The sequence below is a fragment of the Ostrinia nubilalis genome, chromosome 6 (genome assembly GCF_963855985.1).
Source record: "Ostrinia nubilalis chromosome 6, ilOstNubi1.1, whole genome shotgun sequence".
Lineage (NCBI taxonomy): Eukaryota > Metazoa > Arthropoda > Insecta > Lepidoptera > Crambidae > Ostrinia > Ostrinia nubilalis.
The window spans coordinates 17,124,372-17,149,055 of NC_087093.1; the positions used below are offsets into that span (position 1 = coordinate 17,124,372).

Below are 24,684 nucleotides of genomic sequence, written 5' to 3' on the forward strand. Positions count from 1 at the left end.
AGGTGTGAGACAAAGTAAAATGCCGCATCTCGATGAGAATTTCAATAACAAGGACTCGCAAGTCTTTAATTACTGAGAAAGTGTGTGGAATTTATCTATCATATTCGTTGGGGGCCATCAAGATTTCTTTGAAAACGGTTCTGAGGCCCCTGTTGCTTTGGGAGACTTTGAATTACTCGTAGTTGCAACTACGAGTATAAACGTCTATAGACTTATGAAACAGAAAGAAGTAAATTGCATCTGTTCAAAGAATCATCATCATTATCAATCAGGAGGAGGATCAGGAGCGCCACATTGCACGATCATCAGCCATTGTCAGTTGTCTGTCCATTGATCAGGGAAAAAAAAGACAGGTGAATAAAACGCAACTGTACTAGCAACTATCAACTCTATTTAATTCTTAGATACATCAGCCGGGGGCAGATGGAGCCTTGCAGCCAGCTCGTGAGGCACATCTAGGTACGTCCTCTCAAGCCCCACTGTCAGGATCAGGGCGCGTAGACGGTCCACCTCCACGGCGTCTCCCTCGCTGGACCAGACTGTCATCGAAGAGTTCAGGTACGAGGTCTCCCGGAGCAGGTCCAGGACAACGGGCTGGCTATTTGATGCTATGCCGGCGCGGACCTGCGAAATTGAGGGGTTCTACCAGAAATCTGAGGATGTGAAATGGAACACAAAGCGTGTTTTTAAATATTCACACGTAATTTGAAAGTCTTCATCATTCATTCAGTAGAGCCTTTTAGAAAGCAGATCTAGTTCATCTTAATAATCTTATCAATGATAAGTCATAATGGGACTCATTGTTAGACTTTGTATGAAGATGGCAGCCAGCAGTCTCACCTGTGGCTACCATGAGATGAGCCTCCATTAAAATATTAAGTATCGCTGAGATAGTCTAGAAAACTCACAGGAAAGGTGACAGTCTGGTTGATATGGTGTTCATGTAAGATCCTCAGCATGGTTCCGATCTGTTCCCTGCTGTATTCTCCCTCTGTAATGTTCCCCCCGATTTTCGTGGTCCATCCGACGGAGAGCACCGCTCGGGGGTGTCCTGAGGCCAGCTTGAGGAACTTTGAGGGGTCCACTGGGGGTGTGGTAGCTTCTACTGGGCCGGGGAGGATGTCTGCATTCAGCCATAACGGGAAGGTCACCTGAGAATAATAAACTAGGGATGAGAAACGTTCTCAACGTTAAATTGTACCTACTTTCCTTAGTATTTCTAAATAACATTTTGAATTCTCTACGGGCAAAGTATGGTTACAAGAAAGGACTTGGAGGGAAATGCCTGGTAACGTGACGCAACATGGCCCTATCATTTCGAAAATTGCGTCATCATTTAATATATCACATCCGATATTTTTTCGACGTCAAAATCGGTCATATCTCAAGCTGTGATCAAAAACCAAACATTCCAATCGAAGTGGCTTCTTTGCATTACAAGGAGATTCGAAAAAAGGCGGCTTTCTTGGCAAACGCGATTACAATAATGGTAATGATACGCGGAAGATGCTTGCACATGTGCGCTTGCGCATGCCAGGCTAAACGCTGCATCCACAGCATGTCTATAAAAAATCGATGAAATTTATAATTAAGTTAAGCTACGGCACCATACTTCTGAAGACTCTCCTTACTCTTTTGAGAACGACAGTATTCACAGTAATACGAGTAGTTTACTCCTTGTATATTTTTGAAATATTTTTTTCAGTTAGGTCTTTTTTGCTCAGTATGAAGCTAGATGGTTAGCAATAGTTGTAGGACACAAGTCCTACAAAGGTACTCGTACAATTTGAACACTAAAAATGTGTTAATGACAAACCACCGATTTGAAGACTTGAAGCTAGTGTTTATGTGGACAACCGACCTAACTTTTGACATTATAAGTTCATTTAAGCAAGGGGTGTCCATGACTAAGCAGTTAGTTTGATTGCCTTGATTAGTCCCGCCCGTTGTCTGCGCGCGTTGGGAAAAAACAAACGCCAGATTCATTATAATGAGGATGTTCATTAACAAGCATGTGGCGGCCATGATTAATTCATTTGTTTTATTAATATGAAAATATTAATTAGAGTTTAAAGCATCTGTGCATAATCGTCTTGATTTATTTAAATACAAGATGATTAAGAACTTTTTTTTAGCTTTTTGTAAACTGCCAAACTTCAAGTCTCATAATACCTAGATTTAGAAACTGATTCAGAACGGACTATGGATTTATGAATTGACTTATTTGATATTTTCAAGGCCAAATGAACTTATTGAACAGATGCCTGAAATCCAATTGAAAACTGTTTTTAAAATGACGATCAATGAAGCACAATAAATTATTTATTAATGTTTCACAATTGAAAATATTCTTTTTTTTTCACTGTTTTATCTTTTTAGTAGATTTATTTCATAACCTTGTATAACCTTTTAGGCAATAAAATCCGTCTTGCAGCTGCGCAAACAGCACATACTGCAAGTATTGTTTTTGTGGCTTTTTATTTTTGTTTGCATAAAAAGCAAGTCTTTTTCCATGAAATATGAGAGCGGTTACCGGTGGCAGGTTTTTCAATACATGTATAGACTTTAAAACCGCTCGCCGGCCACACATGACGTGACAAATCGTAAATAATTCATAATTCATACACTGTTACACACATCCAAAACAGTATCTTTATCTCACCAGAAAACGATAAAAAGAAGCTTTATTTTGTAGTACCTACTTAGAAGAATTGAAAAGAAAGCTTTTAAAAACAATGCTATCTTAGTAGTAGGTATGTATTTTAGAAATAGTCAAACCGTTACAGGCTGACTGAAAAGAAACTGGTTTGATTTTCTGCTTCAGATGATACGTAGGTAACCATTGAGTCGCGCCAAAATATACATATTTCAACACCAATTTAATGTGTTCAAACAATATTTACACATGACTTACACGTTCAAGTGAAAGAAAGCATTTCAGAAAACTCATTCAAAACTTCAGCACCAGTTAAAATAAAGGTCATTTTCGAAAAAAATGGGACAAGGCATTTTTAAAATCAGTTAAATGCTAATTTTAAAAATGGGATCCAAAAATACACATAAAATGATGACTAATTGCAATGAGTCATTGATTCGTCATTTCAGAATAATTCTTTTCATCTCGAGATCCGGTATCCTTCCGTTTGGCCAAATTACTTTTCGCCAAATTTCACTTTGCAAACAACTTATCGCCAAAGTTTCATTTCCCAAATGAACTTTTAGCAACTGTACTTTTCGCAACTAATTCTTTTGGTCAAATTATCATTTGGCAAAATTTTACTTGGCAAATGTTTATAAAGCAAATGTTTTATTTTGCCAAATATTATATCCCAAATAATTTGTTTGGTCAAATTGACACTTCACATACTTACTTACCCACCGTTACCCACAAATCAAAGCATAAGGTAGGTACATGATCATGGTTTTCCCAAGAATTTTATGTAAAACAAAGAGATTGCAGAAAATAGTATGGTTGCAAAAAGTAGGTATTGCAGAAAATAGTAGGTTAGGTTAGAACAGTGACCCTTAATGCGCGAAGGCGAGCGAAGCGTGCCGCGGCAGCGGCCGCCGAGCGCTAGAATCACCTCTATTGTTAATGAATCATTTGGAAAATTTGATAAAAAGAATGAAATAGGAAAATTAATTTAGAACAAATTTTATATTAACTACCCACTAAACAAAATAATAACCACACGCTAATTTGTATTCTATTCTATGCACTAATCAAGTTATTTTGTAAATAGTTTATCGTGAAATATTTTTGCCAAATGAAACATTTGGCAAAACATACTTTGCCAAACAATAATTTGCTAAACAATAATATGCCAAAAACGACATTTGCGAATCAAAAGTTTGCAATAAGTTGTTTTGCCAAATGAGAATTTGCCAAATGAAAATTTGGGAAACGTTGTTTGCGATGTGATAATTTGGGAAACGTTTTTTGGCCAAACATTAGTAATCCTCGAGATCCACTATCTACCCCTTTCAATCAGGCTTGTTAAAAATTGAACTACAAAATATTTTGATAATGTCTTCCTTTTCCACATCCTCTTTCGTATCCTCAATATTTCTAAAACAACTTCTGTATGGAATATATTCACAGGATGTATAAAAGTTTTCTCATGTTTATCTTCCTATAGTGGATGTGGAACATTATTATTACCTCATTATCATGGTCTTACCCCATTTGCAGTAATGCTCAATGAATCTACGTCGAACTTATCAATATTGCTGTTAGTGGCTGAATGAAAGCAGTGGGATATTGTGCTTTATAGCTCTTGAAGAAGGCTTTCGTCCAGCTGCAGACTTTCAAGCTGAAAAGAACAATAATCTTACCCCAGGCTTAGAATACGGTGCGATTAGCGCCTGCGCCTTCTCAAAAGCGTCAATACTCTTGAAGTCCAGCTTCACGCCCTTCTGCTTCGCGTTGACGTTGTTGTACTGCGCCACAGTGGACAGGAAGTCGGACAGGCTGAGGTCAGAGGAGGTGGCGGGGGGGTGCGCCATCACTGGAATAGGGGGTCCTTCTTTTCCGTTGATGTGCCCCATTACTATGTCCGCTTCCAGCATGGCCACATCGCCTGGGGGAACATAAGAGTCATTTATTTTCTGCAAAGCGCTTTTACAAACAAACATCGCTTGTAGTGAAAGATGAAAATTTTATATCTGATAAGCATTAAGTGTCTGACCAGCAAAGCAAGCTTAATCCTCCATATTTGAAAGAAAGAAAGAAAAAATATTTATTTGGTACTATTTATTTATTTAGTGATGTGAGGTGAAGGGTTGTGTTCCTGTATTGGAGATTTAATGACCCGATGAAGATAATGGAACTAGTTGTGGGGACTTTTAATCATCGTAGTATGGATTTTATCTTCAACTGATTTACGTAACATCTGAAAGCTAAAGTAACTATGGGACTTGTTACCCTGTTTTGATCACGAAATAGATAGGCGCATTTTAGTCCGCGGTCTTGTTCTACCTGATCTTTAAGGAGTAGGGTTAAGTTTCCTTATTTAAAAGATTGTAATTTAGGATAAAAAATAGGCGTTATAAATAAGTTAAAGAGCTGAAACATTGGCCAAAATGTTTTTAGTAAACATGAATGTTATTATCACAAATAGGCGTAGGTAACCAACTTTCGAGTATAAATAATAAAGAGTGCAACTGTATTGATACATAAATACATAAATGATAAAACCATGAGTATGTATCTAATTAGTCATGCACCAAGGTAGTGTACTTATTTAATTAGTTTTCCATATTCTGGTGAACTTGACGCATCCTGAAAGAATGTAACCGCAAGAACGCTTATGCCATAGTATGAACTAACCAATTAGTTTACAACAATTAGACGTGTGAAGCCTAAATCCGTCATGGCGGTAATTGTTATTAACTGCTGTTTCTAGGAAGGCCTGGCCGGCCTGGCTGCTGGAATCGCCTATTTCTGGACTGGGTTGGACAAGTCATAAGATGCAAGCGAACTATGACTGAAATTAACTTATTTAGGCGTAAATCTCCTTCTTTCATGTAGGTACGTTTTTCGGTCTTCGGTTCACCTTGTGGGTGGACGTACCCACAAGGTGAACCGAAGACCTCATAACGGTAGTCGGGAGGCACTGGATGCAAGCCGCTGTACCAACCGATGGAAATTATTGGGGAAAGCCTATGTTCAGCAGTGGACGTCCTATGGTAGATATGACAATGATGATGACACCTTCTTTCCAGGTCGTGATCTGGCAGCTTGAAGAGCTTCTACAACTTCAACCAAATATAGTGGCGAGAATATTCAGGTCAGTCAGTAGATTATTAGTGATCTCTTTTGATCTTTCCAGTTTTTGGGAAAGTTTGACTAACATTAAGATTTCTTGTATCAATTACACTTCATCATCATCTTCAACCACAAGAAGTCCACTGCTAAACATAGGCCTGCATCCTTAACTTACACCTTATAATTACGTTTAATCTTCTAAATTGGTACCCATTTCAATATCGTCTTTTTGAAGTTTTTTGTACTATTGTCGCTTTATCTTATCCTCAAGACCTCACCCCCAACAATTTTACGCTTGCGTCAAGTATTGTTTTCGCAACAAAACAGACCGCGCCATCTTTGTCTATCACACGGACGATGACAGGGACAAACGATGTTTTTATAGGCATTTAAAGCGTGTAACAGAAGCCGCAGCTGGCCGGAATGCCGCGGAATTTATTAGTCTAGCCGTCGCATGCGCATAAAACGGCATAAATTATGCATTCGACAACTTCGACTTTCTTGCCGGTGTACAATTTAATATAAAAACCATTAAAAACTTAATAGCCTATAAGGTTTATTTACATACTTAATTGGAAACAAATACAGTTAGCGACAAGCTAGGCTTATACCCTGATCGTGTATAATATTTATAACGACAAGGAAGGAAGGTTGTTTAAAAAAATAACTGTTGCGGGTGAAAAATGTAATAATAATACTGTAAAGTTTCATCAAAATCTGTTCATTAGTTTTTGCGTGAAAGTAATTAACATCCTTAAATAGTTACAAAGTTTCGCATTGATTAGTAAGGATAAAATATTAAGGAGTAAATAACGTTTAGTTATAATTTCTCCTATTTTTTATTTTTCCCTGAGCCTTGACTTGTTTTTTTTTATTGGTATTACATAATTAAACTACAAAAGTTTCAGTGGTGCGAAAGAGATTAAAAGGGATATACTTTGATTCATTAAACTTGTTGCATTTAATTCTTCAATAGTTAAACTTCATTGTGGAATCTGCTTCTAACACCATCTGTCTCAAATAATGAGTTTCTTGTTTAACTTACTTGCTAAGGCGGCTTCTAGGTACGTTTTGTTGTTCACAGCATGTGCCCAGGTTACTGTAGTCAAGTTTTTCATTGCTTCTTCGTCGCAGCTCACCAAAGTGACTATAAAAAGAATTCACTTAATTTTATATATTATAGATAAAACGTCGAGTATAGTCTAGTATTCCTTAGCTAGAGTTTAAAAAAAGTAAAATGTCAAACTGTCTCAATGAAACGTCATTCATGACAGCAACGTATGCTGTCATCTGTCACAAATCGGCAAAATTATTTCTGGTAATTTTGTTTCCAAATGGACCAAATATGTATTATTTAAACGTTTTTAGTAAGTAGGTATTATGTATTGGGCATTATGTAAAATGTTGTTACTTACAAAAGTGTAGTAAATTAAATGTATCACGATTTTACAAACAATAACATTGACGGATAAAAATAGCCCGGCCTTTCGCTGTTTGACACTGGCGCTAGTAGTCATGAGACTGGCCTAAAATATTGTAGTTCCGATTTCTACCGCTAATGACAATGTATTTTGTGTGGGTTATGTTAATACTTAAATCATGACGAATGATTTCCTTTGTTTTAAAGATCATCATTTATTATTTTTATCACATTGACTAAAATTAACATCTACCTCCAAAATAGTTATTTTAGCGTTACTATCTTCTTATTAAATTTGTAGTCTTCACTATCCTAAAGTTATTTCAGACATTTCAAAGATTTAATATTCATTTCCTGACTTTCTTTGTTCTAAAATTATATTGCTAAAAACATCAGACTTCTCAAAATAACAACAAAGTAAACTTGGCACGATTCTAAAGGACATTGTCAGAAACCGCCTAAAAAACCGCCCAAAAACATTAACCCATCATAATTATTTTCTATTTTTTTTAATACATTAAGCACCCTTTCATTCTAATGGACACTTAAGCATTGAAAAATTAAATAAATAAGTCTTTTAACGTTTATTCTATAATACTATTACAACTTCCGGACGTTTTGGTGCGTGGCATGGTCTAAAACCTATCAAGTTCCATAATTTTTGCCGATAAAATCTGTACGAGGCATTACCGTACTTTATTGCTGGGAGTCCATGTATAGTGATGTTCCTGCGGCCATCATAGACAATAAAATATCGATTTTGAAAATAAAATAAATCGATTAAACTGCTTTGAAGACTAGATTTGCGTTAAAAGCTAAAAAGATATTGACAGTTTGACACTATTACAAGAAGATATCTAAAGTGTCCAACTGGTCGAAGGTCGTAAATAAAATAAAAATAATTAGGACCATAAACTGATATTCATGGTATCATAACTGTAAAAGTGTCAGAATCCGATGTTGAATCCAATGCCAGTTGAAGTGTGAGAAACATATATATATTTTTTTTATGTGACAGGAGGCAAATGAGCAGACGGATCACCTGATATCAACCTAGTATAGTTGCCAGTCTCTCATAATCTATGCCAATGAGGGTTTTCGCGATTGAAAAATCCGCCAGGTGGCAATACGTAGACGTGAGGTCCAAATGCTGCATGATTGGTTATTTTTGACATGACATTGACAGATATCCACCAATCATGCAGCATTTGGACCTCGCGTCTACGTATTGCCATCTCGCGGATTTTTCAATCGCGAAAACCCTCATTCATAGCACATGTATAATAATAGACCAAATGAACTTTTATAGATTGTGAAAGAGAAGATAAAGATTTTATTATTTTATTAAAATCTTGCCACGAGGTAGTTTTTCAGTAGAAACCAGGATTGGATAATCGCTACAGGCAAGTATCAGAACATTTTATAAATATTTTTAATCGATTATATCCATGTGAATCGTTTTAATAAATTGTCATTTTACTTTTTCAATTAAAACTTTTTCAATCCCTAGTCTTGTCAAACTGTCATAATGTCAACAAATTATAAATGTCACGTCAGTTGACTCAATTTCAGTCTTCTGTGCGTTTATTGTATTTTTATTTCAATGAAATAGTGCTAAAGGGTTAGTACTAAAACTGAAAGCCTTTTTTCAGAAAGAAAACCAATGTGGTGCCCTTATTATTCATGCTGTTTGAAAGTTACAAGTCAGTGATACAGAGTTGCCGACATTATAACTCCGTAGTGATACCATACCAAAGAAGAAGTTTTCCTAAACACTTGTGTTGTTTTTATATGTGATCGAATAAAAAGGATTAATTCTACTGCTCAAATGGAATAACTTATCCCAAGAGACCGAATATAAAAAAAACCTCTCCATAGAAATTATCACCATCACGAGGATGTGAATTTTTTTGAGAATTTGATATTGGTCCTGTAAGAAAAGTAGTTGTATTTCAGTAGTAGAATCAACCCTTCTTGTTTCATCAGCAAGAGTAACTATAAAAACGCCCTGTAGGTAGGTATTATTAAGCTGAAGAGTTTGTTTAGTGTCAAAGACTGTCACACAGTGTAACTTAAATTGGCATATTATGATAATGAACATAAAAACTTAAATAAATATTTATGTTAATATTTTTTCTATTTATTTATTTTCCCAAAGCTTCACAGTGACAGCTGAAACAGCAATACTGTTAACAAAACAGTAAAACTAAACTTGGAACAAACTGTTACAAATATGAGGGGTTTAATATTTTACAAATTAAAATAAAACCGCATGTTGCTTTACTTTCTCGTATAGGTAATAAATGTAATTAATGGCTAGATTATTAATGTTACTTTGTTACCCTCAATAGTGAGGAAATCTTATAAAATGGTAACCCTGATTTTTATTGTCATTCAAGTGCTCTTTCTTCGCATAGGCTTCTGTGATTTGGCCAAGGGCCACACACATTGCGATAACATTATGCGACATTGATTTGACAGCAGCGGAGTGAAGTCTTGCGACTATGCAAAATGATACCCTGTAATTGTAGCGCATACAGACATAGACTGGGCGGGGCACATAGCTCGTAGAACTGATGGCCGCTGGGGCAGGAAAGTTCTTGAGTGGCGACCACGAGCCGAAAGACGTAGCGTGGGCAGGCCCCCACTAGGTGGACCGACGATCTGGTGAAGGTCGCGGGAGGTGCCTGTATGCGAGCGGTGCAGGATCGGTCTTCGTGGAAATCCTTGGGGGAGGCCTTTGTCCAGCAGTGGACGTCTTTTCGGCTGAAACGAACGAACGAACGATACGTATTACCACTATTTACCAGACATTACTATTTATTGCATACTCGCCGGATTACACGTAGGAGCACGCGCGTAACAGCTTCGGCCTTGCATTATTATAAGATCTTGTTCCGCCCTTTTACGAACTTCCTCCGTGAGGATATCCCCGCCGAATTCTATGATGAACCTATCAAAAGTCATATTCTGCAATGTCAACCCACCACAAGGTGGACCGACGACCTGATAAAGGTAGCGGGAAGGCGCTGGATGCAGGCCGCTACCAACCGTGCGATGTGGAAGTCATTGGGGGAGGCCTATGTTCAGTAGTGGACGTCCTGTGGCTGAAATGATGATGATGATGAAGAAATGAATGAAAATGACAAATCTTCGCACGTGTATAATACCGTGCCAAAGTAATCATATAATTTTGGCACCTTAATAACTATTGCCGTTTTTGTTGTAAAGATCATGCAGCGCTACTTGCGGATATTATTGGAAAGAAAACTATGTGGGCTCTAGATCTGAAGCCGCTTTAACGAACACGAAGTGCTCATACAATGCGGCGTATTTTCTTCCAGTCTTTAGTCAGGACTTTAGTCGAATTAAAACCCCGGTTGAACGTGATATAGCCGCACTAGAATACGATGCTTTTTTGCATAATCGCAAGACTTCGTTCCGGTGTCGACCGAATGTTATCATGATGTATGTGGCCCAGGGGTTACCGTAGCCGCTAAGGTTTGAAACTTCTTGCTTAAAATATTGTAGTCTTTGGCATAGACTACGATGGTAGTCATGGAGATAGGAGTTTGTTATCTCGTGTCAGATGTAAATGGTGAAAAGAAAACTCATGATTCGTGGTATTTTTATGTAATATGTAGGTATTTTATAAAAGTGGAACCCCGAGTGATCTCCAAAACCCATTCTATTATTATATACGATTCGGCTTCGATATCTATAATACAATAGGAGTTTATTTCATGTGTCAGATGACAAGGGTGGAAACAACCTACGATTCATGTTGTTTATTTACGTGCAATATGTGGGCATATTGTAAAAGTGGAATGCCGAGTTGTATTTCTAAAACTTGTTCTATTATTTTATACTATTTGGCTGCGACTCGGCGTGACGACAATACAAAACATTTTTCGCGAATCGGTGTTCATACATTCACACAATACATTAGACGCCATGTTGTCATAAACGACATATTATAAAATCGCTGTGATTTAATATTCTTAATCATTAATTTTATGGCAAGTGTCCATCAGGAATCATTGTTCTTACACACAGAATCGTATTATTTCGCTTTCGGGTAGTAATATGTCAAAATTGTTGGTTCTTTAGGCGAACAATGTATGGAGAACGAACATTGTCCTTTGATGTCTAGATAAACACAGATAATCTAATTTCACAGGCGCAGTTCTGAATGAAATAATAAAACTAGCTAAAATCTAGATCGTTATCTTTTTATTTAGGTCAACGGGACGCCTAAATCTTAATTAGGGTTAATTCAGAATTTCTCTCAATAGGACGTGAGCAATTTTACTGTATTTTCTATTGTAAAATGTCGTTATTTAATAAGATTTAAAAGCATTCTTTTCTTTTGGCGTGTCTTACGACGTTTTTTCCCAACGCCTACACAATTTTCAACAGCGCAATTACTCGGATGTCTTTTTGCATGAGATAAATAATGTAGGCGTTTTTAAACTAGCGTCCAGTTAACAGTTATTAGACCGCACAAAGAATAGCTTATTGTATGAAGATTCATATCCCTCTTGTATGGGAATTGTGATTTATTCAGGTAACAACTCATCCAATGAGCGGGGCTAGGGGACACAGCGATTAGTTCCCGGCGAGTGGGACGGTCTAGTGTTTATGTAAGTATGTCCTCTAGGGGGATAGGTACTGTGACTGAAGTCTAGGTATTATAGCTTTGTCGTATAGATTTTTGCCTTCTGCTGTAAGTAAATATAAAGCAAGCAGGTAGGTACTTTTCGTTAATTATTACACTTTCGATAAAAGAGAGAAAAGAGTCATATTTTACTGGAGGCAGTCGATTTTTTTCCATACAGAAAATATTCAGTTCATCCATCGCAGTCAACGTTGGTTATCAAAATCTAGTTATCACCCCGAGACCAACAGTAGGTACTTATCAGCAAACATAATATCGTTTATTGTTTGAAAGAAGAGCCACTAGCAGTATATGATGGGTTCCTAGCTCTTTGGTTCAAGTTCAAGTTCATTTATAACATCAAGTACCTGATACAGATCTAAAGATCGAAAAAGTTATCTGCTTACTTATACCTATAAAGGTTTGAGCAAATTCGGAAAAGACCTCCAGAAGTCCAGATATGCGATGCGACTATCTTTGTAATCTGCAACACTTGTAAGACATAATATATTATCTACAAGTCTATCATGAATACTCGTACATTATTATAACACCCAATGAGCTTCAGCACAACCCTAATATGATGTTTATCATTTTTCATCATATGGACTGCGAGAACTGAGGTCACAAACCTGGTGTCAATAGCCTAATCAGACCAATAACGGTTTAAAGTAAGCGCATATTATTTTTTTATTTACAACGAGGAAGCTCTTGGTCCGTATCTCACCTGATGGTAAGTGACGATTAGGCCGAAGGTGGAAGCGAGCTTCACCCGGAATCCTCTACCACGGAGGAGCTGGCTATCTTACCTCTAACTACCGGAACACAACAATGCTGTTCATTAACATTGTTGCATATCACGTCAAATGCCAATATCACAAGCGTAGCCTGTCATCATCTTAAAAATAGGTCATCATCTTAGAACACTTCAGCAAATGTGGAAACACAATAGCCATAAAGGAGAAGAAGAAGATTTAGATGTTCCCATTGCGTGGCCACTGGCCATGGCTTAAGCCACCCTTCGCAGTTGAGGTAAAGTCTTTGCCCTGCTGTGGTGTGGTGGTACGTGCTTACTTTGCAAACGTTACCAAATGCGGTGACACAAAAAGTTTGACACGAGGTTCTAGTCTCAGAAGAAAAAGAATATCTGCCATATAACTAGGTCTTTTAATAGTCGTGGTACTCGTGATAAGGCACTAGCCGTGCAAGCTATTTAAAAAGTAGGCTTTCCAATTTTTCTACAGTTATGGATGGTAGAACAATCATAAACCTTACGGTTATAGCGAATAAAGTTATCAGTTACTTTGTTCCGCTTTTTCCTGCTTTTTATTTCACATCAGATTACATCACATTTTGAAATCTATTGTCTGATTGGAGTAGCAAGAACTAGTAAATCTGTTAAATCTTTGGCAACCTCGCAGACAATATAAAAGTCTACTCTGTAATCTCAAGATTGATTCTTTTTTCTGTCAAAAAGAGGTTCTTTCCCACCACTAATCTCTCCACTAAATCCGTGTTAAACCTCCATATTTGTTTGCGAGATTGCCAGATCCTGGCACCATCTTTAACTATGACAAACATCAAAAGTCCGTTAAACTCCGAAGAAGAAGAAGAGAACAAAAACACCAGTTATAGTTACGGTTAAAGTTAAGGTGCAACTTAGCCTAAAACTATATGAACCACCAACCTGCTATAGCCACGAGAAGCGTCCACCACATCATGCTGTCGTACTGGACGGTCGCCGGCACTGGCCGCGCGCGTCTGTCCTGCCAATTGGCAAATTGCCCAATTTACTGGCGCGATTGGTGGCAAGGACTCGGGAGGGATGTGGACGTCAGCAGGACAACTAGGAATAAAGCCCGGGTCTGCTTGGAAATCTAATTTATTTGTGATATTTGTCGTTGCAAAGCTTTTAGGGCAGTTTTCATCAGATGGTTTTAGGGCTATGTTTTATATGGTCTAGTCAGTGTTTCCGTGAATCGTAAAGTAGAATCCTGATTTGGTCAATTGCAAAAAGAAGTTGCTTAAATGGCATTAATCCTCATCCTTCACAATCCTGCAGACTTTGTAGAACACAAATCGCTCTAATTATGGACCCCAAATAGTCTTTTAACTTATTAACAAATTCGAGTGATATTTTTGCATAACCCAATAAAATCCTTTATAAAAAATCTGACGGGTTAAATAACCAGCATTAAGTACTTAGTGTTACTTGTGTCCAAAGAACCCTACCAACCCTACCTTCATAATAAAGAGAGATTCTGTGAATCTTTTGTAGAATTCAAATCTTACGTGTACAAGTAAGGTAACTATTGCACAAAAAACAACTTGAATGCACAACAGAAAGTATCAAACTGATAAACCAGACCTTTTGACTTTATCATTTGTGAGATTATTTCTGTTTTCAGATGAGTCTCAGAAAAATTGAGTAGAATTATTATATTATCTACGTTTCCAATATTTTGTAGATTAGATTATTCTAGTTTTGTTTGATAGTTGCCTACGAATGATACACATAATATTTAATTATGAATGGCAGCATCCTCTTTATTGAGTTAATAACTTTGAATCATTGAAAATATGACGTTGTACTCGTAGCTTCATTTAATTAGATAAAACAAAACAAAGTGTAGGATGGGCAGGTGATATTCTTTATTTATTTCGATACGATAACGCTGCATAAATCTACATGCTATTTCATGATCCTGAAATTATAACGGTTTAGGCGCAGAATGTCCATTCACGGAATGTTCAATTCGCAGAATGTAGAATGTCCAATTTTCATCAATAACTTCGTCATCATCATCTTATTGCGAAAAAGAAAAGATAAATATTTTTAAATTTAAATACAGACAAGCAAGTTTTGATATAGTGATGAATTTCATAATCATATTCTAAAAAATGCGGATCGTTCGTGCAGAAAAAAATGCTTAAAACTAGATTGGAACTCCGACAAAATCTAGCTTGTAATTGGTCTTAGTAATCAATTCAACCAATCACAGGTTCTCGTCAGTTAGATTTAAGATTAATGCATCCATTCGAAATACGGGTCCTAAGCGTCCACTTGGTCCAGTTCCGCTGACATTGAGGTTTCTAGTACTCTACTGTGCTCCCTCACGTGTAGAAAAGTGCAAATTGCAATACAAAGCGCGTCCGCCGCTATATGCAGCCGGCGGTACGTACTTCGGATAAAAGACCAACGATGACATATTGTCCCCTTAACGAGGTCTAGGATGAAACTACGACTCTGGATCTAGGTACAACTTTTTTGTTCCTATTTGAATAGCAATGTTCGCCTCTTGGCAGTTATTGGCAAGATCTAATTCTGAATCTTCACAGATAGGTAATTTTTTTGTTCTTACGGTGGGAAGGTTCAGTGAAAATATTATGATTATCATTTTATTTTGAATGATCAGGTTTTTCTTAAAAACTTTATCTTTAAACGGATTTTTATTTTGAGGTATTTAGTCTAAATTAAAAGTGTATCATTCTATTTCGATTAATCATCTAAGAAAATCCTTAGAATTGCTTGCAAGCCTTCTTCGAAACTAGACTGGACTCCTCTTCGAAATGAAAAGTTTTGGTTTACGGGAAAACTGACCGCTAAAAAATTTTCACGCGAAGTGCACTGTGCGTGGATCATAGACAATATTGGCATAAATATTTTGCAATATTTACCTACGGTTTGAATTACTTCAAATTCTCTGCTTGTGATTGTAATGTAACGAAGAAGGACGTCATAATTTGTCAGTCGGTAAAATAAATGTTTAAATAAAATACTGCACTTTTTATAAAATGTTTAATTCATTGTTTGTTACATTTATTGTTCTAATACTTAAAATAGGTTTACCTAAGTAATTAATAACAAGTTGTGATGTCATAATATCGTGTTCTCTATTGTGAGGAACTCAAAATTATTGTTGTCTTAATAACTATTTTAATTAAAAAAAACGCTCATTTCATAATTTCAAAGCAACTTACATAACTCATTTTATAGTAAACTTACAAAAATGTAAAAGTAACCATTTAATTTTAACAATATGTATAAAAATAAACAACTTCTGTCTTCTTTATCTAACTGTTGGTGATTTTTTTTTACCATTAAAATCTTATAACGAATTCTTATAAAGTTGTTGTCAGTTCGTCCGCAAATTGGTATTCTGAAGCCTTAAAATCTGGTTATTTTGTAAATGTAAGTTTATTTTGAGATGTTATAACTTAGATTGCGTAGTGTCATCACAACTACTTTATTTTTTCTTTCTTATGAAATTGCCGTAATTTTCATACTTATTATCATTCATGAGTAACTACATAAATTCCTGTAACTCAATTGGTAAGTATTACCATTTTTTTAATTTCTTTTATTTCTTCTTCAACATAATAATATAATCTGCAAAAACAGTTTTCCAGGTACAGATTCTTAATTTCCGTGATATTTAGCTAACTTTTTTCAATGGGTAATTAAATGAATGTTTTGTTACATCATCATGAAGAATGATGAACCTATTTTTATTAATTTTTCATTCCTACATAAATGTTCTTACTGAAAATTAAGTGTAACTGTCCATACGGAACGGCAATTTCATAGGTAAAATATACATTATAATGTAAATATTTAAATTAAATAATACCTTATCATTATTTTCATGATGGAGTTGAAATATCACAGAATATCCTATAGTCACTACGTACATACTTATTATTTACCTACATATAAAAATATAAACGAGCATAATTATGTAATTTCATATAAATAATACAGAGAAAAATATAATTGGTAATATTTTATTGATCTTACAAAGATTTGAATGTATTTACCACATAAAATCTTCACAGGGTTCTAAAAAGCAATAAAAAATATTGACTCAAGTAAAACTCATACTTGCCGGTTTTTATACTATGCTTATTATAATAATATAATCTTATCACAATAGAGGAATGTGTATGTTGTTCTAAAAAAGAAGATTGGCAAAAATAATGTACAGTTATTTTTTTTTAATATGAAATACATAACGAAATAAATAATCGTACAAACGACGTAAGTATTTAGCAAACAATAATATGGTGCCAGAGTCAACAAAACTTATAACTTTGTGCAATAATTTGATAAAAATAAACATAAAATATACAGATTAAAAATATTAATCATGCGAAACACAAAATATTACAAAATGTAAAATATATTATGTAGTAATAAAAAACTAAAGTAGAGAGTGTGATTTATTAGAACTTAAAAATTAAATTAATTCGTTAACTTATACTTAACTCGTATTATGGCACATTAAAATTAGAACCACCCATAATGAACAAAGTCCTATAAACACTGTCATCTCTCACTTTGAATCATTTATTTACTTACGTAACTAATGTAATACATAATTTATTTAGGAGTGTCACAAGATAAATTAATATGGTGGATGGTAAGGGTCAAAAATTCGACTCTATATTATTAGCTTTATTAAAGCTTCCGTAGTTTGGACCTTGACCCTAGTCTTTGGTTCAATTCCTAGGGATAAACACAAAATATAGTTATTATTATTATGAATTTGTTCAAGTTTAATCGATACAAAAATATGTTAGTCAAGTTACTGAAGGTGAGTGAACCTTACGGCCTTACGGCCAAGTACAGAACAACTAACTTAACCTAAAATGTTTCGAATCTCGAACTTTTTTCCATCAACATTCACTCGTGTATCCTTCTACCACATCATCATCAGTATAAAATTAAGTTTCTTTGTAACTATACCTATACATTTTTGATATAAAAATATTATTGTGATGTGGCTTACCGCAGTAGGCATCCTAATCATTTCATCTATTTCAGTCATAATAGAATAAAGGACATCATCCACGTTTCATATATTTTTGGTCCAAAATCAAAAGTGCCGGCCAACAAAAAAAAGTGCTGTATTCTGACAGAATACGTCTGCCTTAGCATTTGTTACTATGGCACCAAAGCCGTAGCTCCACTGTGCGTCGAGTATTTGAGATCTAAAAGTCATCGATTATTCATACATTTTTTGTTCCAAATCAAAAGTGTCGGCCAATAAAAAAAAAAGTGCTGTGTTCTGACAGAATACGTCCGCCTTAGCATTTGTTACTATGGCACCAAAGCTGTAGCACCTCTATGCGTCGAGTATTTGAGATCTAAAATTCATCGACGATTTATACATTTTTTGTTCAAAATCAAAAGTGTCGGCCAATAACAAAAAGTGCTGTCTTCTGAGAGAATACGTCCGCCTTAGCATTTGTTACTATGGCACCAAAGCTGTAGCACCACTGTGCGTCGAGTATTTGAGATCTAAAATTCATCGACGATTCATACATTTTTTGTTCAAAATCAAAAATGTCGGCCAATAAAAAAAAAAGTGCTGTATTCTGACAGAATACGTCCGCCTTAGTATTTGTTACTATGACACCAAAGCTGTAGCACCACTGTGCATCGTAGTATTTGAGATCAAAGTCAGTCGTTTCATATATTTTTAGAGCTCAAATACTACGATGCACAGTGGTGCTACAGCTTTGGTGCCATAGTAATAAATGCTAAAGCGGACGTATTCTATCAGAATACAGCACTTTTATTTTTTGGCCGGCACTTTTGATTTTGGACCAAAATGGATGATGTCCTTTATCCCTGCATGTGAGTATTTCAGTAGAATGAACAATAATTTCAATATAATGACTGTAACGAAGCCACAATTCCAAAAGTCATAATTTAAACTGACCAAGTAAAAATGTGTTTTGAAACGTCTTAATCTTAATCTTAAGACAACGCAATATTCAAATCATGGCAATATTCCCACTGTCTGTCTCGCGATATTGGCCCCTAAAAGTGCACGCACATCACTACTCTCACATGGGGTTCAGTTTGAGCTCGTCTTCCTTCAGCTTCTCGGCTGCTAAGTCCACCTTGTGCTTCTTCTTCGGGAAGCACGTGGCTAGGGCGGCGACGGTGGCAAACGCGAGAGCTGCGCCCGCGCACACGGTAGCCCCCCAGTCGAGGATGCTGCGGACCATGGCTAGCTCAACTGCCACGGTTTCGTCGATTAGCACTCGTTGCTGCACCCAGAAGACTGGGAACAGCATGCGTGGGACGTTCTCGTAGAGACTGCGGGAAGAAATAAAGATTTTGTTGTATTAATGAAACAAAATACGTTTTGTTTTAAACTTAGGTGTCAACGTAGTGCACTATATTGTCTATGCTATGGTATAAACTAAGGGTAGGTTGCACCATCTTACTTTAACTTTGACAAACGTCAAAAATCTTTCAAATTCCATACAACACCGGTTATCGTCATAGTTACCGTCAAAGTTAGGTGGTGCAACTCAGCCTAAGACTGAATTTACATCTATGTGTATAAGCAGAAAATAGGTAATTCGCCTTCCAGCAGCTTTGACAGTCTAGAGATTAATTATAATTTAACGGATTAATTTATGAGATGAGCTTTCATCTACCATTTTATCGTCCACATCCACATGCACTAGCTTGTCCACACAAAAACAAATAAAAGTCAACTCTCACAGAAAGTATGTAACGGACCCAACTAAGTAGTGCGGCTAAACAGGTTCCATATCTGGTCCTCTTAGCAAGTCGTTGAATAATTTGATGGCACCTGATCGTCTATGTCTACTGATACTATCCATGAGAAAGAAAATTTGTCTGTCAGTTTGTTAGTTTCACGTTTCAACAAATGAACCAATTTGGATACATTTGGTAACAGTAAAAGACTGAAACGGTCAATGTGCCAAACTTATTCTTCAGTTAAGAGTAGGCGCACACCGTTAATTTTTAGTTGGCCGGTGGCCGGTGGACGGTGTGCGCCTACTCTTAGAGTAGGCACCTTTGAATGATCAATCAAAGGTGCCTACTCTAAGAGTAGGCGCACACCGTTGATTTTTCGTCTGCCGATAGTTTAGTCGGGCAGTTGATCAGTATGGGCATGTATGGGAGTGCGCACACTACGCCGATTCGATTTGGCCGATTCTTCATACAATTTAAAATCGGGCACAACTATCGGCCAACTAAAAATCAACGGTGTGCGCCTACTCTAAGTATTATAGTTAACGTGTTGCCACTTGTCACCAAAAAACCTTTTAAGGGACAAAAGTTTATAACATGGAGAATTTTATTATCCTTTGGTAAGAAATAAAAAGTGTTCAGAACATAAAGTCTTACGCTGGCCAATGTTTACACAAAAAAGCCGCGAGTAGAAACTTGCTATTAGATAAATGTTAGTTAATGTGATAAAGAAGGTACCTACCACCGGTCAAACTGGTTGAATTCAATTAACCTACTTCCTGATCAGAGAATGTAAGAACACTGTAATTACGCAGTTGGGTAGGTTCTACTGACACATGGATGATTTAGTCACACCAATAGTATCAACACACACAAAAAATAGGTAGGTAACCGAATATTCGGAAAATAACTAACGTTCTCATTACACATACCTACGAAAAGACGGCCTTGAGGAACTAACTAACTAAGAAGACGGGCTATAAATTATATTATTAGAGGGTCAACATCACGTTTAAATTATTATTAGTGCTTATTATACTTGATTAATGTAGAAGAGATACTCACGCAACATTAGGATTTGGCTCCAAATAAATGTTAAGTTGAAACCGCGCTGCGACATCCAGAGGGACTCCCAATCTCTGGAAGGAACAGTAAAATTATTAAATTAAAGTAATTATTTCAATTACCTTGTCTTACAAAACTGTTTGACCACGAATATGCGGTTATGCTAAAGCAGATTAGGTCATTGATACCGTCCTTTGGCTTGTTCATGTAAATAAATAAATCGTTGGGAACTAAATATAATATGTATGAATGAATAGGTTGAAAACACAACAGACTACAAGATTATTTGTAAAACATCATTATGATCAACTAGATAGCTGACATCATTATGCAACAACATCTTGTTCTACGAATTAAAGTAGTCTTAGGCAGCGCGCATCGCGCGCCGTTGAATGGGTATCATCCCTTAGGGTGCATTCGGTTGGTGCGAAGCCGCGAAAGAATGTCTAGGCCTTTAGCTCGGACAATAACTCGCAGTTCCGTCCCAAAGACTTTGGAGGACACCGTCAGGTTTTAGTGAGTAGGCCCTGCCCATCTGGCAAGGAGAACTTCATATAACCCACTGGTTCCCCTGGGCAAGTGGCTATGCAATTTCATGCATTTCCCGATAAAAAAAATAAAAAACCTCCTTCTGGCGCAGCCGGATAAAAAAGGGTGCATTCGGTAATGTTGAGTATCTATCTCACTTACCGGCTCCACAGCGAAATAGAACGAGTGCTTCTCAGGATCTGGCTCCATGCCTGTGACCATGTCTCTGAGCTCAGGGTCCCCGTGCAGAAAGTGTGGTAGCGACAAGAAGGACGGCGAGCCGAAGCGGCACGCGGACACGTTCATCACGCCGCCCCATGCGCACGCGCCGTTGCAGAAGCACGCGTTGTTGGACGACACAGACGCTGGGGAAAGAATCGCTTATAAATACAAGAAGTTCGGGATCATTTTGCAGAACGAAACGTTGTAGATGATCAGACACTGTGGAAAAGGTTCCAAGAAGCTCTGGCTCTTTTGAATTCATCTGGTCATTGGATCTCCACTGCAGGAAGTCTTCTTTAAAATACCAGAGGCATTGGAGGAATTCAAAGAACCTAGTGTGAGGGACAAAAACTCAAGTAGTGATTGCTAACAGGGTAAATTAACTGTTATTCCAGAACCCTCAACGAAATCAATTTGAAGAAAATTTGAGAATGCCATACTTGTGGCCACGAAGACCATGGTCCCGTGCAGTACAGTATGCTACATTTTGTTGTGCATGACAAGGCAAGTATTTGACCGCAATCGCACCTGGTGTTAAGTGAGATGCAGTTCCGGATTATACATATCTGTCCTGTAAGTGCCTATTCACTCTCGCCTTGAAAAGGCCTGGATTATAGTGTTCAGGAAAGACTGCAGGAGCGTACAATAAGGCGTTGAGTAAGAACCTCACAGTTATCGAAGCTGGAGCGCGAGATGCCGTACTTGTGGTACATGAGGCCGGCGTGCTCTCCACTTTCCTCGTAGTCCATGGCCACGGTCCGGCACAGCTCCGGGATGAACATCTCCAGCTGCGAGTCCTCGTCTAAACTCCGGGACATGAACTCGCCGGCGCTGCCTGACAGCTGCAAAGTTGGTGATGTTTCCATTAGTGACTGGTTGCATTTACCATCGCAAAAAATTATATCTACAAGATAGTTAGATTATGGGTATACATAGTGGAGGTGTAAAGTGAACCACGACTGCCTAACTCTGACTTAGATAGTACAGGGGGTAGCAAAAACCAATTGTTTATGCACCCCCGGGACCTGACGGAGTTCAAAAGTGATAATTGCATGGGTGCTGCTCGCTTAGGCTGGTGTCTCCTTTTTGTGCACCTTGCCCAATTTCCAAAAAGCTTTACCTACAAGTTTTGTAATATTGTTCAAAGTTATTACCTAGCCAAAAGCATTATACCAAAGCATTATACCACGATGTAAAACTGAACATCGCTTTCTATATGATTTGAAAGCCATCAGAACTAAATTATTTTTACCTTGGCACACTCGCCCTCGTAGAACGGGAGGTGGTCTTCGTGGTTCCACCTGACGATTTGCCCCGGCAGCGTGCCTCTGACTTGTCCTGTAGTCACCTCCAAGTAGCCGTCATTATCCAGGGAGTTGTTCCTCTGCGAATAAAGAAAGGCATAACATTATAATAGTGTTAAGTAGACTACGAAATGTACTGGTACATGAGAATATACACGTTGATTGCTATGTGAAAATGGTAGTGATAACACAAAAGTACCACTTGTTTATTTACAACATTTAATTCAAGTAGCAATACTATCAATTGAGAAAACTTAGGCTGAGTTGCACCACCTAACTTTGACCGTAACTTTGACGATAGCCGGTGTTTTTTGTATGGAATTTGACAGATTTTTGACGTTTGTCAAAGTTAAAGTAAGATGGTGCAACCCAGCCTTAGTCATTCATTTGTTTTGTCCGTTTACTCCACTTTTCATCAATTCATGTTCGACAGATAATACCGCCACTCTCTACTACTCTTTGGCTTGTTACATTTAATAAGTAGTTATCCATAATGTTCTTTGCTGTCAACTGCGTTATCTTGACCTCGACTAAAAGTTGGTTAAAGGACTTGGTAACGGGCATTGGTTGTTCGTGTTTTGGAATTTTGGCAGGCGGAATGCCTTGGGACCATTTCGTAGCCTTTCGTAGCTGGCTACAAAGTGGGACTGGCTTCATACAGACAAGCTTCGAAATTTGATTTTTTTTAGCATTTCGTAGCCATCTATGAAAGGCTACGAAATGGTCCTCAGGAATGTAGGTAGTCATTGAGTGAAGTTCTGTTGATTAATGTGTTGTTCAGCTCGCTTTTGGCATACAATGGGCCGCAAAAGAGTTTCCTAAAGTAGCTCTTTCTATCTAGGTCCATTCTTACCTCGTAAAACCACCCAAATCTGTCGATAGGGGGTGCACCACCAGTGGTGCTGGGTGGCAGGCTCTTCGCCAGCTCCAGGAGAGAGTCTTCGTAACCCTCGAAGAGCAGTTCCCTGGCTAGTTTTGACACGGAGATGTGTTGGCCGAACATGGCGAGGCCCATGGAGAGACCTTTTTGCTGGAAGAAGCCCCAAAATCGCGACCGGTAGACCGCTGACTGAAAACAGAATAATAATTGAATGTTTCATTCGCTGCTACGTTTTTGGCATCATCAAGGTAGATAATGTCGACGCGAATTTTGTCCAAGTCACATTACGACCAAAGTGTAGAGTTTTTTTTAAATTAGTGAGTAGAGTTAGAAGCTTGGCTCTACATGGTCGATCTATGATCCGTATAACTAACCTACACCACACTATCTCAAAAATAAATAAGCATGTTCTTAACTTAATTGAAGGGCAAGTAAGTCATAAAAATAAACGATAATTTTTAATCTGCTCTTATCTCATCAATTACTGTGTTATAAAATATACTGCTATTGATAGATAGGAAATCAATGAACACATTGTAGTTGGAAGATATAAAAAGGAAAAATCTATAAATATACCTGATAGTTATAAAAATCTTTTGCATCGGACTTTCCGATTGAAAAGGTCAACTCCTGTGCCCTGTTACATAACAAGTTATCGGGGTGTCAGGTGTCACAAACAGGTTACACAAGCGATTGATGTACAGAAAGTCCTTCTGAATGGACATGACATCGTTATATTTTACGTAATCCCGTTGGATCCCGGTATTATAAAGTTTTAACGAGCTTCGTTACAGTGCACTCATTGTCAAGGCAAAGGATTTAACGACAAATAAGTAATGCTACAGTTCACATTGCAATGATAGTATAAATCGGATGCTATTCATTTAAGTTAGTATCTGCTCTGCTCAAGGATAATTAGTAATGGCTTCGTAACATTTTAAAAAACTATAAAAAACGGGCCAAATGCGATCTCTTTCATTCTATATTCTATTAGGATCTGTCCTATTTTAATCACCTACATCACCAACATACATAGGTAATGTTTTTCACTTGCGAATTATGGGATAAAATTGGATTAATTCATACTTAATTAAAATAATAAAAGATAAAATAAACAATAAATTATTGAGTTTTCTTAGAAGCACGAAGAATCGGCCGATACTTGGTACTATTACTTATTCTGTACCGATACCAAATCGGTGCAATGTGCGCACTTTCAATTTTCATACATGTCCATACTGATTAACAGACCGACCCAACTATCGGCCAACTAAAAGTCGGTGGACTGCGCCTAGGCTAAGAAAACGCAAAATGTAGTACAA

General features: G+C 37.1%; 2 protein-coding genes and 1 long non-coding RNA gene across 4 annotated transcripts in view; 1 reads left to right on the plus strand and 2 right to left on the minus strand.

Annotated features, from left to right (window-relative positions):
* Positions 1-371: 371 nt before the first annotated feature.
* On the minus strand, positions 372-14,106 carry LOC135072999 (protein FAM151B). Of its 2 annotated transcripts, XM_063966996.1 has the most exons (6): positions 14,086-14,106; positions 13,532-13,610; positions 6,813-6,914; positions 4,336-4,580; positions 909-1,151; positions 372-624 (listed from the first exon to the last, which is right to left on the minus strand). In XM_063966996.1, the coding sequence occupies exons 1-6, from the start codon at positions 14,089-14,091 to the stop codon at positions 394-396; spliced, it is 906 nt and encodes a 301-aa protein (XP_063823066.1). In that variant the 5' UTR covers positions 14,092-14,106; the 3' UTR covers positions 372-393. The 2 variants fall into 2 exon arrangements, with proteins under 2 accessions (XP_063823066.1, XP_063823067.1); XM_063966997.1 differs by lacking the exons at positions 13,532-13,610; positions 14,086-14,106 and adding an exon at positions 7,183-7,278.
* LOC135072998 (uncharacterized) lies at positions 7,627-9,317 on the plus strand. The gene is made up of 2 exons (XR_010257560.1): positions 7,627-8,765; positions 8,840-9,317. It is a non-coding gene; the product is annotated as an uncharacterized LOC135072998 (long non-coding RNA).
* Positions 14,107-18,477: 4,371 nt separating the features above from the next.
* Positions 18,478-24,684, minus strand: part of LOC135072727 (protein peste-like) — a 36,176-nt gene continuing 29,969 nt past the window's right edge. Inside the window, exons 5-10 of the mRNA XM_063966754.1 lie at positions 23,336-23,551; positions 22,431-22,562; positions 21,849-22,020; positions 21,119-21,321; positions 20,429-20,502; positions 18,478-18,952 (exon numbers count right to left, since the gene is read on the minus strand). Of these exons, the coding sequence (XP_063822824.1) occupies positions 18,697-18,952; positions 20,429-20,502; positions 21,119-21,321; positions 21,849-22,020; positions 22,431-22,562; positions 23,336-23,551 (1,053 nt within the window). The 3' untranslated portion in view covers positions 18,478-18,696. The remainder of the gene's footprint in view (positions 18,953-20,428; positions 20,503-21,118; positions 21,322-21,848; positions 22,021-22,430; positions 22,563-23,335; positions 23,552-24,684) is intronic.

Coding starts and splice junctions, on each gene's coding strand:
- LOC135072999 (XM_063966996.1), bottom strand. Junction 6,915..13,531: donor GCTTCTCGTGGCTATAGCAG/GTTGGTGGTTCA, acceptor TTCTTTTTATAG/TCACTTTGGTGAGCTGCGAC. Junction 1,152..4,335: donor CACCGTATTCTAAGCCTGGG/GTAAGATTATTG, acceptor TATTATTCTCAG/GTGACCTTCCCGTTATGGCT.